At 42.5% G+C, this 16,617-nt stretch overlaps 1 protein-coding gene across 18 annotated transcripts in view; it reads right to left on the bottom strand.

The window, feature by feature from the left end:
- The window catches only part of KIF1A (kinesin family member 1A), a 185,458-nt gene that overhangs the window by 93,823 nt on the left and 75,018 nt on the right, over positions 1-16,617 (bottom strand). For 6 of the 18 annotated variants that reach the window (XM_056807416.1, XM_056807417.1, XM_007502392.3 and 3 more), the window contains 7 exons: positions 15,834-15,967; positions 13,994-14,073; positions 10,909-10,984; positions 6,536-6,615; positions 5,296-5,402; positions 2,959-3,042; positions 51-231 (listed from right to left, as the gene is read on the bottom strand). In XM_056807416.1, coding sequence (XP_056663394.1) covers positions 51-231; positions 2,959-3,042; positions 5,296-5,402; positions 6,536-6,615; positions 10,909-10,984; positions 13,994-14,073; positions 15,834-15,967 — 742 coding nt within the window. Of the gene's footprint in view, positions 1-50; positions 232-2,958; positions 3,043-5,295; positions 5,403-6,535; positions 6,616-10,908; positions 10,985-13,993; positions 14,074-15,833; positions 16,046-16,617 lie in introns of all 18 variants that reach the window. The other 12 variants (XM_056807418.1, XM_056807419.1, XM_056807421.1 and 9 more) reach the window with 3 other exon arrangements.

Below are 16,617 nucleotides of genomic sequence, written 5' to 3'. Positions count from 1 at the left end.
ATCTACCCATCCTGCCCCATTCTACCCCCATCCCATCCCTGCACTCCCACCTCTGTTCCATCTCCTGTTTCATGTCAATGCCTTGTTTCTCAAGTAGCTCACGCTGGGCAAAGGCCCAGTCCACGGGCTCTGCAGGTGTCTCTGCACATGGGGTCCGTTCACGCTCTTGCCGAGCCTGCTCAGGGTGGTTGAATCGGAAAACATGACTCTTCCCCATGATAATGCGGTTTCCTGTGAGCAAAATAAGGGGCAGAATTGGCCTGTGGAAACTGGGAGGACACCTGAATTGTAAGGTGACTAAGGAGAGTCAGAGCAGTCTGTCAGGGAGTAAGGCAAAAGGTTGGGAAACCATGACACTGTGACCAGTCCTCCAAGTCAGAAAGCTTCCTCATCTAAAGCATAGGTTAGCCAAGGAGAATTGGGGCATCCAGTCAGGACTTGGGAAACAAAGGCACTGTGGCTAGCCCTCCAATTCAGAAAGATGTCACATCTGCTGCTCTGAATGTCATTGGTGTCCTGTGGAACTGCTACAATACACAACTACAGACCTCTCAGGAGGACTTACTGCCCATCTGTAGCCCAGGGAATTTTCCTGAGATGTTCTCTTATCTTTTAAAGATAAATGCAGCTGAGGTAACAGGCACTAGGGAGAGGAATGTGCCTAGGGTGTGGCAGGCTATCAGAGGAGATGTGCTATCTGGAAACTTTCTACTTTAGTCATTCTTCCTAACTTGGCACTAAGCTCAGGTGCTTCTTAATAAATTTGATGATCTGATAAACATATATGAAGTCCTAATGTATTATATGTAGGGTCTCTATTTTCAGTCTGGGCTCGGTTCTATACTTTCCCTTCTCAGCATACTCAACACAAAGAGAGTGGAAGCACCAGTGACTTGACTTCCCCACCATTTTATTAAAAGTCATCAAAGGTACTTCAAATAAGGGTGTGTTGACAAGACACCAAAACAGCTATTTAAAAAGCCAAAGGCTCGCTTCATCAGCTGGTTGTCTTGTGCACATTACATCAGGCACACAGTCAGAGTTAGGCATTTTTCACTTTGATCACTATGTTTGCAACTCAGGGAATTGGATGATGGTTCTGATACTGGCCTTATGTTTGTCATGCCTCACTTAATTGCATTCATGCCTAGATGTTTCTAAGGCATTAAACAGAGGAGGACTGACTGTATACCCTTAAAGGTTCTGTATCAGTGGCTAAGAACAATATTTTACAGAGGCTGAGACACTGTACTGGGAACCAAATGGCCATCATTTTGGCCCCAAGTCACCAACTCTTCTTGGGAAGCATTGTCATCTTCTTGAGTGTCACACTTTTGGAAAGACATTGATAAGCTAGAGATTGTTGAGGGAATGGTAGCCAGGACGGTGAAGGGACTCCCAAGGTTCTGGATTGGCTTAAAGGAATTGGGGAGCTTTAGCTTGGAGAAGAGAAGACTCAGAGGAGAAATAACTTAAAATACTTGAAGGGCTATCATGGAGAAGGATTAGCCTTGCACAGAGTATAACTAATCAGAATGAATCAAAGTTGTAGGACAGAGGTTTGGGTTAGAGGTCAGCATAACTTTTCTAACCATACAACAGAAGAATGAGCTACTACCTCAAGAAATCATAGACTGCAAGAACATTGTAGGTCTTCTGATAAAGGCTGAAGATCACTTGTGGTGAATATTGAGGGAACTCTTTTTTTTTAATTAATTTGGTCAGTTTTGAACATTAATCCCTGGTTACAAAAATCATTTTCTATTTCTTCTTCCCCTCCCCTCCTGAAGCTGATGCACAATTCCACTGGATATTACATGTGTCTTTGATCAGATTTCATTTCCAAATTGTTGGTATTTGCACTAGGATGTTCATTCAGAGTCTACATCCCCAGCCAAATTCCCCTCAACCCATGCAATCAAGCACTTGTTTTTCTTTGGTGTTTTTACTCCCACAATATTTCTTGAGGGAACTCTTGATCAGGGAAGAGTGAGGGTAGATTCTATTTTCCTTTTACATTCTGTGTTTCTGAATCTTTATATTTATTCCAATTAGATTTTATCTTATACAATCTAACCTATCCAGATCTTTGTTAACCCTGTCTCTGGCAACAAATGTGACTCATTCTCCCTCCCAGTGACCTGTCATCTGCAAATCGGCTAAGCAAGCTATCTAGGTCTTTTGTCCAAATTATTGATAAAAATCTTGAAACATCTTAAACCACACAGGGTCAAACTAAGAACCGTGGGCCATTCCAATGGAGATGTTTTGTTTTTATTCTATTTTTTATTTTTAAAACCCTTACCTTCTGTCTTGGAATCAATACTGTGTATTGGTTCCAAGGCAGAAGAGTGGTAAGGGCTAGGCAATGGGGGTTAAGTGACTTGCCCAGGGTCACACAGCTGGGAAGTATCTGAGGCCAGATTTGAACCTAGTACCTCCCATCTCTAGGTCTGGCTCTCAATCCACTGAGCTACCCAGCTGCCCCCTGGAGATGTCTTGTTAAGCTGACAGTGAGCCTTCAATAACTACTCTTTGAGATCCAACATTTGATCAATTCTAAATCAACATAACTGAAACACCATCTAGCTCATGTCTCTCCATCTTGTCCACCAGGATGACATGAAAGAATTGGTCAAATAATTTAGGAAAAAAATAAACATTTTATGTTTCCCCCTTTTGAAAGAAAATGACTTCAGTTCCCAGTACTATTATTGCACTTATAATGTCACTTATTGACTTGTAATCTTCTCTACTAGGTTGTGAGTCCCATGAGGGCAGGGACCATTGTTTTATGGATTTATCTATGGATCTCCCATAGGACCTAGCACATGACCTTGCCCATAGAAGCCACTTGATAACTGGTTATTGAATGAATGAATATCAATGATAATAATTTGGTTAACAGTGGTTCAGGTGTTATTCCTCTATGACAATCCCCAGAGAGACGGAACTTACCAGATCTTAGGATGCTGGGTTCTGTCACTTTTTTGCCATTGACATAGGTGTCTGCTCCCTCACATGGTTCCAGGGTCACCACTGCTACAGGAAAGAAACAAAGGGGAGAAAGACAGAAGAAACAGAAACAATGTAGGTGTGGGGGCCATGGCTCCTCTCATTTGCCCCAGAAATGTAGTAGTCTGAATGATGAGGGTATTGAATATATGGAGCATGCTAAAGATTGTTTAATCAAGCCGAATTCAATTGAAATGTTACCCAAGTTTTCTGAAAAGGGGAAAGAAGAGGTTTTAAAATTCCAGAAATCAGACCTTTTGTCATGATAAATTTCAAAGGTTTCTGAAAGGGCCCTGACTTCTCAAAGCCTTTGTTCCTTTCTCTTAGAACAGGGAATTAATAACTTGTGTGTTGTCCTCAACTCAAGAAAACTGACAGTAGACTTGGGAGTCACAATATGGGTTCATATTTTGGCTGTCCTGCATACTACCTGTATGACCGTGGGCAAATCGCATACTATTTATTCAACTGTAAAATGAGGGGTTTGGACTATATAGTTCCTGAGGTTGATTCTAGCTATAAATCCTGTGATCTGATGTTGAGGGCACAGGGCCTCCTGAGGATTGGCCCGTTTATGTTATTTAGGTGTAGCTGAAGTCTTTGGTTAGATATAAGGATAAACATATGGGGTTACTTGGAAGGAAGCAGAGTAATGACATGGCAATGAGTCCAGGACTTGGTGCCAAGGTTCCTTGGTTTGAATCTTGGTTCTACTGTTCCCTTGGATTGTGACTTTGGTTAGTTCACTTTCCTTCTCTGGGACTGGATATTGGACTCAGTACCTCTAGGATTTTATGTGTAACCTTGGGCAAGTCATTTAGACTCAATGGGCTTGTTTCCTTATCTGTAAAATCCAGGAGTTGGATTAGATATTCTGGGAGGTTCCTTCTAGTTTTATAGTTAGAATACTGTGATACGTCTCTGGGTCACAGTTTGCTCTTCTGTAAACTGGGGGGTTGAACTGATGGTTTCTTAGGTCCCTTCTGGGTCTAGACCTGGGACCCTCTGACAAAAACTGAGACTGATCTGGATTCTTGGCATTTGCAAAGCACTTTCTACTCATTAGCTCATGTGATCATTACAACAACCCTGGGAGGAATAAGTGCAGAAGGTATTCTCATATACATTTTACAAATACTCAGGGATAGAGGTGGGCTTCAAACCCAGATCCTCTCACTTTGGGCTAAGTGCTCTTACATGACTCTTTTACTAATGAATAGAGTCAACTAGGATTTTGAGAGGGATGTATTGGCATGAAGGGGTTGTGTGGGAGTTCTTCCTTCCTTTGATATTGACACTAGGCATATCTGTGAGAAGCTGGAACTAACTCTACTTTACGAATTTGAGAATATGATGTCAAATATGTAAGTCATCATATTGGGCAATGGACATTTAGTCTCCATAGTTATGGAGACTGGAGGATTGTACAAGCACTCTTCCCCTAAGCATTGACATAAAAATAAAATATTCCATGATATATCTGGGAAATTCTTGTCTCTACACTCATCCAGGGCTCAGCTCACTGAGACTCCTGGTGCCTTTTTCAGAGCTTCTAGCCCTGAGTCAGGATCAGGGACAGAGCTGGAAGGAATCCTAAATGCCATCAAGTTCAAATTCTTCATTTTATAGATAAAGAAACTGAGGCACAGAAATGTGACTTACCAACTGGCAAGTCTGAGGGAATCAAGTCTTCTTGACCCCAAGGTGGCTGCCAATTTGATGCATAGGTAACAAAGGCAGACACCCAAAACTTCCTTTCTGCTCTTTTGCCCCCTTAGAATGCCTCCTTTGGTCTCAAAGGATCATAGAACATTGGGTCTCTGATAGGCTTTTGTGGCTATCAAATTCTCTCTTTTTGAAGATGAGGAAAAGGGGGCCAGGAAGGGAATAAAGCCTTGAAAGCCAGATGGAAAAGACTGGCAGAGTTAGAACTTATATGCTGACCTTCAAATTCTGACTTTCATTGCTCCTTTCACAAGACCATTCTTCCTCATTACCATTAATGATGAATGAATAGTATGACATACTCATAATAATTATAACTTCCAGGGTACTTTATAGCACTTTGCCAAGTGTTCTCTATCTGTTATCTCTTTTGAGTCTCATCCCCAATCTAGTGAGGTAGGGACTAGAAGTATCTTCCTCCTCCCCATTTTACAGATAGGGAACCTGAGACTCTAAGAGGTTTTATGAATGTCTTGTAGCTACATATATAGATAGTATTAAGACAAGAAGGGGACTGTAAAGCCAAACAAAGCAGCCTTTGGGGCTAGAGGATACCTTCATTACCAGCTCTAGTGTCACTCCGGAAAATGCAATGTTCTTCCTTTATGAAGTGCCCACTCAAGACGATGTCTTGTCTCCTTTCTCCATCCTCCCGGCCAACTCTAAATACAGAGGCACAGATTATTCACATTCTCTGGTTAAGATTCATTGAAAGTTACAGGCTGTCACTATTGCCCAAAGTTATTCCACCCTCAGACCTGAGAAAGGCTGAGAAATGCAAAGAGAAGGTAACCGTCTCATTGTAACATGATCCTAAGACTTAGAATGAGAAGTGTGCAAGAACTACAAGGAATGGAGCCCAGAGTAATGGAGAGAGCATGAGGGGATGCTTTTGTAGCTTAAGAGGATGCTTAAGTAGACCAACAGAATAGGAGTATAAAATCTCCTGGATGGACTCCTGTGTATGCTTACATTTGATATTTTTGGGGAAACAGAGAAGGACCTGGACCAGAAAAGCAGCTTCCCCCTAGGAATCCTGCTCAGCGTTAGCTGCTCTACGGCTCAGTTGACTAGAAAGAGCCATCTTGGGCTGGTTACCCACTCTAGTTCAAAGCAGGTTGGCAGCCCTGACCATGGTCCTGATTCTGTACCTCTTGCTTCAGCTGAGTCACAAAGTGCTAGGGGAACCACTCCAAATACTTGAAAGTCTCCTGCTGCTGCTGAGGCTGCAAAATGTTGCCTTTGAATGTAAAACAAACTCCCTACAGTTGATGGGATTGAGAATGCCTTTCCCCAATGCTCTCTTGACAATGCCCATTTCCCCTGATGTGATACAATCATCTTAAAGATGAGATGTGCTTTGATGACTAATTTGTTGCTAATTCCTAACTTAAGGCCAACACTTAATAAATGTTTATTGGATTGAATAAAATGTCATTGTGCTTTACTTGCATGAGAGGACTACAGGAGGAGGACTACAAGGAGGAGACTCAAGGGCCATATAGTCCATTCTCCCCCTTCCTACACAGAAGAACCAATTCTTCCCACAACCTCACAAACAGATGGTGTTCTAGGAAAACTGCCATCCTTATGGCAGAAGTCCTGGGGTTTGGCTGAAGAAGAGAAGATAAATGCCATGGTGGAATATGATAGGGATATGCCTCTCTTCAACCCCCAGTGGCTCCCGGTTTTGGCAAATAGAATATTATCGTTAACTAGAGTGAGGGCAGCTGCCCCGCCATGGCTCAATCACTTACGTAGGTGACAGAAGGCTTTACTAGTGTTTCTGTCTCACCTGGTTATCCCATCTTTAATGTAGTACAAAAGGCACTCAGACATCAGAGGGTCTTCATTCAGGTTGACGAGATGAGGTGTCTAGAAAGAAGAAAGATTAACACTCTTTCCTGCAGTGAACTAGTGAAACGACCATTCATTCATCTGGGCATTTTCTCTCAGAAAGTTGACCAATGATCTAATTACTGCCTTGGCAGCCTCATTTCTTCCCTAGAGTAGTCATAGAGAGAAACACACAAGACATACATAGAAAACCATGACAGCAAAGGGTGGGCAAAGGATGTAGAATTCTATAATACAAAGAACAATTGCTTCCAGGCTTCCAGCACAGCATGACTGAAAGCCTATTGATCCTATCAGTCACATGGAACTTGTTGCTTAGGCCTTAGTTTAGCACACCATTTCCCTTGCATGCAGAGTATTCCTCAGAAATGTCTCTGCTGGACACATAACTACCCAAGGCATTCTCTGGGTGAACTCATCTTCTAGAAACCCAGCTAGAATTCCTCAAGTTCTTTCATTCTTCTGCCTTTAGGCCTTAACAGCCACTAAGAATTTCAGGTTTGTGGGGAGGGGAAATTGCAAAAAGCAGAGAAGTCTTGACTGCCTTAGGACAAGGTTTGGTGAGTGATGGAGAGGGAAGGCTGTAACCAGGAAGGAAAGGTATTATTTTCTGCTATGGAAGAACCTTGGCCATGGGAAGGATCTCTGGTAGATAACTGAGTCCAACCAACTGTGCATCAGCAAAGACGTCCAGGAGGTCTCACATCTACAACATGGGCCCAGCCATTCTGTGACACCTCACATTTCTACAGACAAGGTGCTGATATCACACCACTAGGCAGTGAGGGGGATGGATTTTTCTCTAAACTCATGCTGTATCCTTAAGGGGCATTCTACCTCCTATCCTATAAAGTGAGGGTTCATAGCTCTAAAGGGGAGCACCCCCTGAGGTTGCTAAGTACCCATGTTGGCCTAGAGAATGGCTTTCCCAAACTCCTTTCCCATTTGCTTGTTCTATTGGAATATCAATGATATGATCAATATATGAAATGAAGTTGTCCCATCTTCCTCCTATCTCATCAGTTCCTGTTTCCTCATTTATCTATACAACATGAATAGATCTGTGCCTTAATAGCTCCCATGTTGTATAGGAATTGTGGAATTTAAAATTTACAGATTTTCTGAATTGGAAGAATAACCCTCCAGAGTCCAATTTAAAAAACTTTTTTTTACAATATATTTGACCAATTAAAAATCTGATTAAAATCTCCAAGGAAGGAAAGCCCATCAACTCTTAAGGCAGACCATTCTACTTTGGAACATCTCTAATTATTAGGAAGTTTTACCTGACATCAAGAGGAATTTTGCCTCTTTTTCACTTCTGATTGCTCCTGCTTCTACCCAGGGAGCCAAGTCTAGTCCCTCATCACATGAGCGTCCTTCAGAACACTTGAAGACAGTTCAGATATGATAAGCTGTCTGAGTCTTCTTTTATCCAAACTAAATATCCTCAGGAACCCCAGGACTGTCACTATCCTGATTCCGCTTTTCTGGATTTTCTCCTGCTTATTAGTGTTCTTCTTTTACTGAAGTGTCCAGAAACTGACCACAATAGTCCAGATATAGTCTGACCAGGGTAGAAGTCAGATTATCATCTTACTTCTGGAAGCCCCAAATTGCATTTGTTCAGTCCAAGAAAGACTGTTTTCTTATCCAATGGAATATGTACCATTTCTCTCTACTCTCCAGATTTCTTCTGGGAGCTTGGTCCTTTCTCTCTCTCCAAGATTGTTTCTCTCTCTCCAAAGCTGTTTGTTCCTCTCTATCCCATTCATCCCTTATCCTTTTTTTTCTGAAACTATACCTGCATTGTCCCAGACTCTGGGGCAGAACCTCATATTGCAGCCCTTCAGAATTCGGAGATTTAAAAAAAAAACTACTGCACCAACAAAATTCCCCAGCAAATCTTCTACAGACCCCAGGGAAATCTGAAGGGGCTGGAAGATATGCCAATCAGGCTAACAGATCATTCTTTTGTGGAGAATTAGAGAAATCTCTCCTCAATGAACAGCATTCCCAAAAGGTGGGACATGTATTCCAGAGACAGATCCAACTTCCATCCTAAGAAAGATCCAGATGGAAGAAACTGAGAGCTCAAGGGGAACTCCAACCCTTCTCAGTGGTTGCTGTTGGACATATGGAAAGCACCAGCATATTTCAGGAGGTCAAGGTTTAACTAAGTAATCTGAGAATTCTTGGTTATAGCTCATTTCTAGGTGTTGAGCATTATCTAAATGTCCTCCCAAGAAGTAGAGATCATAAAGTTACAGATTTAGAGCTGGAAGAAATGTTAGAGATCCAGGCCTCCCTCATGTGACAGAAGAGGACACTGAGGCAAGAATAACAATTTGCCTTAAGTCACAAAACTAGGTAAGTGGGAAGAGAGTTGCCTCTGTCCCTGTGTTCCTTTTTATAGAATCTTGCAATGTAGGGGATTTCTAGAAAAATGATTCTCTTAAGGATTCTACTTGAAATTTGGGCACTATTCTCTATAAAATCTATCCCTAAGCACCAAATATACCAACAGAAAAATTCTCTTTGATGTCTCAGAATAGAGATAAGGATATGGGAGGAAGGTCTAAATGGCCACATGGAGAAAACATGTTGCATAGTGTGTATACAGGAGACTAAAGGATGACCTTGGTGCCTTTTCATTATCTCTTTTCCACTCTGCATTCACCATGTGTGTTGTGACCAATTACTGGAAGCTAAGCCACCACTAGAAGTGAAAGGAGTTCCAAACACTTGAGACTCTGAGCAGCTTTTCACTCACAGGCATCCTCACCACTCCAGCTCAACAGCACACCAACCTGCCTTGGGGAATATACCCCAACACTCTCTAGGAATAAATCCCGGGGGCTAAGCAGAAGCGGCTAAAAGATGGAAAAGAGAGATTGACATAATGCAAACAGCCTAGACAAAGGCCAACTGAAAAGTACAACAGGATCAATTACATTTATTCATTAAAAATGAATCCGGGGACAGGTAGGTAGCTCAGTGGATTGTGAGCCAGGTCTATTGACTGGAGATCCTGAGTTCAAATCTGGTCTCAGAAACTTCCTAACTGTGTGACCCTGGCCTGGTTATTTAATCCCAATTGCTTCTCCCTTGCTGCTCTTCTGCCTTGAAACCAATACTTAGTTTTGATTCTAAGACAAAGGGTAAGTTTTTTTTTAAAGAAATCTGTGGAGAAAAAGATCTAATTATAAAACAACAAATTGCATATGACTCCCCTTAATAATGATGATTATAATATTAGCTTGAATTTATATAATACTTTTAAGGATTGAAAAGCTCTTTACTTAGGTTAATTCATTTGATCCTCACAACAACTCTGAGAAATAGGCATTATTACCCCTATTTTACAATTGAGGAAACAGAGGCAGGCTGAGGTTAAGTGACTTGCCCATATGACCTGAGTATCAATCTTGGCTGAATTTGAAATCAGATCTTCCTGACTCCAGGTCTAGTGCTCCATCCATCCACTACACCACCTCATTGCCTTTTATATATGCACCATACTTCTTCTGACACACAGCTATGATCTTGAACTTGACTCAACAGACAATGATTTTGAGGGAGCTACACTATGGCCAGGTCTCTGTATGGGGAAGCCTAGTATGGTGGTGGTTTGAACATCCCAGGAACAAGGGACAACCTCTGCAAAGACACAGAAGTCACTGGACTAAGAATAGCAAAGAAAAAAAATTATGAATTTAATATAAACTCTTAAAGCTTCATTTCCCTCCTCTCTAAAATGACAATTATTGTACTTGTGGTACCCTCCGACCTTTCAGGATCCCTGTAAGGGCAATCTGTGAACCTGAAAGGACTCTAGAAAGGCAGGCACAATAGTCTTGCCAGATGCCAAGTTCTACCAAAGTCTTCACAAATTCCCAAGCCAAACATTACCAGAAGAGAGAGAGACAGACAGACACAGAGAGAGAGAGAGAGACAGAGAGAGGGAGAGAGAGACAGAAAGAGAGAGACAGAGACAGAGTCAGAGACAGAGAGAGAGACAGAGAGGGAGGGGGAGAGAGAGAGAGGCAGAGACAGAGAGAGAGAGACAGAGACAGAGAGACAAAGTCAGAGACAGAGAGAGACAGGGAGACAGAGAGAGACAGAGACAGAGAGAGAGGCACACAGAGACACACAGAGACAGAGACACAGAGAGAGACAGAGAGAGACACACAGAGACAGAGAGACAAAGAGAGACACACACAGAGAGACAGAGACAGAAAGAGAGAGACAGAGAGAGAGACACAGAGACAGACAGACAGACAGACAGAGAGTCTTGAAAACCACTCCTACCTTTTTGGGAGAGAACACACCCAAGGTGCCGCCATCTTCCCTCATGGCCACACCCATTTCAGCCAGCAAAGCCTCCCTGAAAAAAGAGGGAAGCTAAAGTTAGAGATCAGCATGAGTCATGGCCTTCATTCAGACCAGTGAGAGTCTGGACATGTACAGAAAGTCTAGAAGGAACTATGAGGATCAAAAGGATCGGTCATCAATGTGAAATGATTGACAACATGGAGTTGGCAATGGTGTGAGAATCAAGAGAACCAGTCAGATTCTATCTTGTGAAAACTGTCTCCATCTTGTGCTGCCACATATATTATACTTCATCTTGTTGTTTTTCTGCAAATCATTCATGTGAAACTAGATAGTATCAGTCATCTATTGTTTCATAAATGCAGGTGAATGCAGTTCTCAGCATCTCTCAGTTCCAGGATAGAAAAAAACCTCAAAACCCACTTTTTTCTCCCTCAGGACTGAATCTCACTCTTCTCCCTTCCAATGTGGGAAGCCTCTAATCTTTCCTCTAATTAGAAATCAGATTACCTGAGTTTGTATTTTGGTTTGTATCTTGTTAATCATTTTCTTTTAATTAATTGGTTTTATTTGATTATTTTTTATTAATACATAAACATCTGTCTCCCTCTATATTTGGGATCCAGTGCCAAACCTGAGGAGGCTTGGTCCTGATTTCTCATGCACCTGATGTATTTTTTAAATTTACCTTATTTAATTACTTATTATTTACTTAAAGCATTTAATCAATATGCTCAGAAGCTCAAACCTTTGTTTCCTTAGTCATTTCAGATTTCACCCATCACATGGCCCAAAGACCATGAGGGTCCTAAAAGCTCTGAACACAAGATTTTAGCTTTAAGTGAAACAGGGTCGGCCTCCAGAACCCCAGCCAAGGAATAGGCAACAAATGAAACTTATCATGCTAAAAAGTGAGTGTAAAAGCCATTTTCCCCAGGTTCAAATTTTATCTCTTCCTAGCCTCAAACTCTCAGGAATGGCCATTTCTCACTGATTCCAAGTCCATGGCTGCTAACATTTTATCATTAGGGTTTTCTGCCTTAGTCATCTGCTTTCCTATTATAAATGAATTCCAGAATTCTAGACCTGAAAAGACCTCAGTGGTCATTTAGTCTAATTCATTCCTGAAAAAGAATCACCACAACCTGGGTTTGAAGGCCTCCAAAGACAGGGATGCTCTCACCCCCCAAAGCAGACTATTTACTTTGGGATAGCTCTCACTATTAGGACATTTGGGGGATTTTTTTTCCTCTATTCAACCTCCAATTCAATGATTCTGATTTTGCCCCTTTGGATGAAGCTGAACAAGTCTATCTTCCTCCATGGCAGACATCCAGATACTAGAACCTGGCTATCATGTTTTCCCCAACTCTACTCTTCTCCTTGGGTTAAATTACCCAAGTTTCTTCAACCGATCCAAATGTGGCATGGATTCAAGGTGATTTAGCATCTTTGTTGTCCCTCCTCATTCTCTCAAGTTTATCAATTTCCAATTGGTACCCAAAGCTAAACACAAAACTTCAGATGGAAGCTGATGAAGGCAGGGGACAGAGGATCAGATATGTACAGCTAGAAGGGGACTTAGAGGCCATCCAGAATAGGGGTTCTCAGTATTTTTGTGTGTCATAGCCACTCCCCCCTGCCTTTGGCAGTATGGTTGAAGACTAAGAACCCCTTCTCAAAATCATGGTTTAAATGGAGAAAATAGAATTCCTAGGATTCCAAAGGAAAGCACTTTTGTTGAAACACAGCTATAACATATTTAAAAAGCAAAAATCACAACAGGGACCCCAGATTAAGAATCTCTGATCTAGTTCAATCTCCTCATTTTTCAGATAAGGAAACAAAAGCTCAGAGAGGAGAGGCAACTTTAATAAGCTTCCACCCAAGACTTTGATTTCAAGATCAGTATTCTTTTCTTTGTATTATGCTGCCTCCAGTCTCAAGAAGGAAAGTTCCTTCAAGGAGGATTATAACACCTTAATTCCTGATCTATAATGATTTATAAATAAGTTATTGACTATTGGAGGGTTTGAAGGTGCTCCCCACTCTCTCATTGGCAGTGGGAACGATGAGCCACAGGTCTGTCCACACAAATGAGAGTTCTCATTTTCTATCTGGGGTTTTCCTTAAGGGAGTCTACATGTAACCAAGCACATAACTCATTATCTTTTCTTTCGAATGCCCATCAGCTGAGGTCATCCCGTGTTCTGTATTTCTGGATGGTCAGGAATCCTAAGACAGACAGGAGCCCAGACTCCCAGCTGATAAATGCTAGGAAGCTTATGTCAATTTGGTTGAGAATTTTAAAAATAAATTACCCAAGAGACTTTGGTTAGTTGATGAAGTTGAGTGGTTATATGCATCTAGAATGATTGAAAATGGAGCCTCATTTAGGGCAATCAGTTTGGTTTTGCTGTGAGCAGAAGGCACTGGGTTCAGGGATGCGAGAAGAACATTTTTAGTGGAAAGAGATTACATTGGTTGAATCTAGACCAACCATAGAGCAAAATATGCTTGGGTTTTAGGAAACAAGAGATATCTGGGTTTTGATCACAAATTTACCTCAAACTAGCTTTTTTGCCTTGAACTTTTCTGAGGTCCCTGTATTTGTAAAAAGAAGGGAGGCTCCCAGAGGCAGTGCAGTAGACTTGTCCATGGCCCCACAGCTAGTAAATTTCAGAAGTTCTAGACCCAGGGGCAAGACCCAGATTTGAATCCTGCCCCACAGTTAACTACTTGGATTTATGGGGCGTGTATTTTTAAGGTCCCATCCATATACCTCATCAAAATTAGCCCCTTCCTCCCTCCCTCTTTGAAAAATCTATTTCGTCCCCACCAGAGGCAAGCATTTAGGAAAGCACCTGAGGATGCTTTAAGCTGTGCCATCATAGGATTGACCTCATACTGATCCATCCACGTGAAGTGTGGCATCGCTTGCCTGGTAATAATTAATAGCTAAACTGTTGTGCACCCATTTTCACAGCACTGAGCCCTCAGTTCCTCTTGAAGTACAACCAGCACCCCTCAATTGGCTTCTGGTCATTCTCAGGCTGCTCACCTCTCCATGCGGATGGCTTCTGTGCGGCGCAGCTTCTCTTCCCAGGTCTCATTCAGTTCAGCAATGATCTTTTCTGTCTCCTGGAGGGACACAGGGGATGGGAAGAATGAATGAGGGAAGGGCCCCCTCCTTCCCCCATGCAGAAGAGACAGTTAAGGATGCCCAGAGAGGAGGCGATGTTGACACTAGACCTATGCAATGCTAACTAGTTAGATTAAAAAATTGTTTTGTTTTGTTTTTTAAAGTCAACTTTCTGGGTATTTCCTAGCCAACAGGGTATATGGGACCAAGCGAATAAAGATTTCTGACTGAATTTCTCAATGGCCTTCTGGTTGGTTAGACTCTGCCTAAGATAAAGTGAAGGATGAGTCCAAAAAAAAACTGGAAAGAAGACAAGAAAAGAGAAATGAATGGAATGAGCAAAGAAAGGAAATATGAAAGCAAAAAAGGTCTTTTCTTAGAAAATGATATAAAATTGATTTCTGGGAAGAATTAGCCTTAGGAATAAGGGGGAGGCGAGGAGGCCTTAAGTCCTCCTAGTTGCTTCTAGTTTCTTATAATCACATAAATTGGGAATTGGTCAATACTCTGAGGGGCAGCCAGAAATCAGGTAGCAGACTTCATAGAACATCCCTGAGTCCTGCCTTTATTGTCTAGTAGGTCCCACGGGCACTGGTTTTGATGAGTGAGACTGCCTGGTTGCAGGGAAATTCTTGTGCAGGGACTTTTACCCAGCTGGTCCCAGAAATATCAGAGAGACACTGAGACAGGTACTCAAGCCTGCTGATTTGTCTGGGTTTCCCTGGGTAGCAGAATCCTTACTCCCCATCCTTCTCTCTGGGGTTCCAGCCAAGAGCTTAGACATGGCTTGAGCCATAAAGTATTAGATAAGGATTCAGGAAGAGATGCACTTCAGTCCTTCTGTGGATATGTATTATTACCCTGGACGAGTGGTTGAATGTCTCTGAGCTTCACCTTCTTCATCTGTAAAATGGAGCTAATCCCAGGAGCTCTCTGGGAGCATGTATGGCATGAGATCCCTCTTGGCTAGTTTTCAAGTGCTCTGAATATCCCATTAGTACCTTCTTGTTGTTCAGTATTACAATTGTTTCAACTTTGTGGCCCCATTTGGGGATTTCTTGGCAAAGATATTGGAGTAGTCTGCCATTTTCTTTTCCAGCTCATTTTACAGAGGAGGAAACTGAGGTGAATAAAGGTGAAGTGACTTGTCCAGGGTCACACAGTTAATAAGTGTGAGGGTATCAGATCTGAACTCAGTCCTTCCAGACTCCAAGCCTAGTTTTCTACATAATGCACCACCTCACTGCCCCAGATATGCATCGATACCAGTTATTATTGCCCTCATTCAGAGTGGGAGGAATGGTTGCATCCTGCTGGTCTACATTGGCCACTCCCATTAGAAAAGAAGCCCTTTGAAGACCAAGGTTATTTTTGCCTTTTCTTTCCCTCAGGCACAGGGTCTGGCAAACAGTAGGGGTTTAATAAATGTGTAATGATGAACTGATGGATTTCTTGCTGTCTTGAAATATTAGCTGGCATTAATAGAGTTTTTTAAGGTTTGCCTTGAATTGCATTATGTTACTTAATATTCATGACAGCCCTGTGTGATAGGTGCTACTGTTATCTCCATTTTATTGACAAAGAAACTGAAGATCAGAGACTCTACAAAGACTCTACAAAGCTAATGCCTAAGGCAGGATTAGAACCCAGGTCCTCAGGACTGCAAGTCTTTGCTCTATCATTATCACACTAGCTTCTACAAGGTCAGAACCCCACTTGCACCCAGCTAGCCACCCTGGGGAATTTTCCCTTTACTCACCTTCAGTCTCTCAATGGCTTCTTCACTTCCTGGAGCAAACAGCATCCGTTCGTGGAGGCTGGACACTGAGGCAGCCCGGCTGGATAAGGCCGACAGGGAGGATGAGGGGCTCATGCCCACTAAGGCGTTGGTCACTGTGGAGAGATTGTCAGGGCGTTGACTCAATTCTGCCACGCCAGGGTTACCATTATTGTTCTCAAAGTCGGACATGTCTATGGTGGGGAAAGGAAGAAGGAGGGGGAAAGACAGACAGAAGGAAGAGGAAAAAAAAGCAGAAGAAAGAAAAGAAAAGGTAGTTGGGAAAAAGCAACAAAGAGAAGCCAAGATGCTAAAAATGAAAACAAAGAAAGCAGGCACCCAGCCACCCTTGCCATGTCCTGGCTGGCCTCTCATTAGCTCTGCAACTCAGTTAACTCTGGGCCATCTCCTACACTGGCCTGGGGCAGGCTGCTCCTCACCTTCTCACCTAACCAAGCCTTTGTGCCTGGCAGTCACTGCTTCATCAATAGCCATACCTGTTACCAGCCGGTCCATGTCGGATTTCACCCAAAGAACTCTAGCTCTGTCTCCATACCTCGGGGCCAATGGCTCAGCCAAGCTCTCGGCTCTTGAGCTCACCCTGTAGCCAAGCCAGCTAGGCTTCATTATTGCATGGCAAGGGCTGGCCTCTCCCAGAATTGGCACATAAAGGGTATTCCTTCACCTCTGTGCTAGCCATTCATGGTCTTGTTTAATGTAAGCCTGCCTGCTTTCAACCCTCAGCCCTTGACTTTGACACCCAGAA

This window comes from Monodelphis domestica, chromosome 8 (genome assembly GCF_027887165.1).
Source record: "Monodelphis domestica isolate mMonDom1 chromosome 8, mMonDom1.pri, whole genome shotgun sequence".
In the NCBI taxonomy this organism is placed as follows: domain Eukaryota; kingdom Metazoa; phylum Chordata; class Mammalia; order Didelphimorphia; family Didelphidae; genus Monodelphis; species Monodelphis domestica.
The sequence above is the reverse complement of the archived record's forward strand: the minus strand, read 5'-3'. Positions and strand labels throughout refer to the sequence as shown.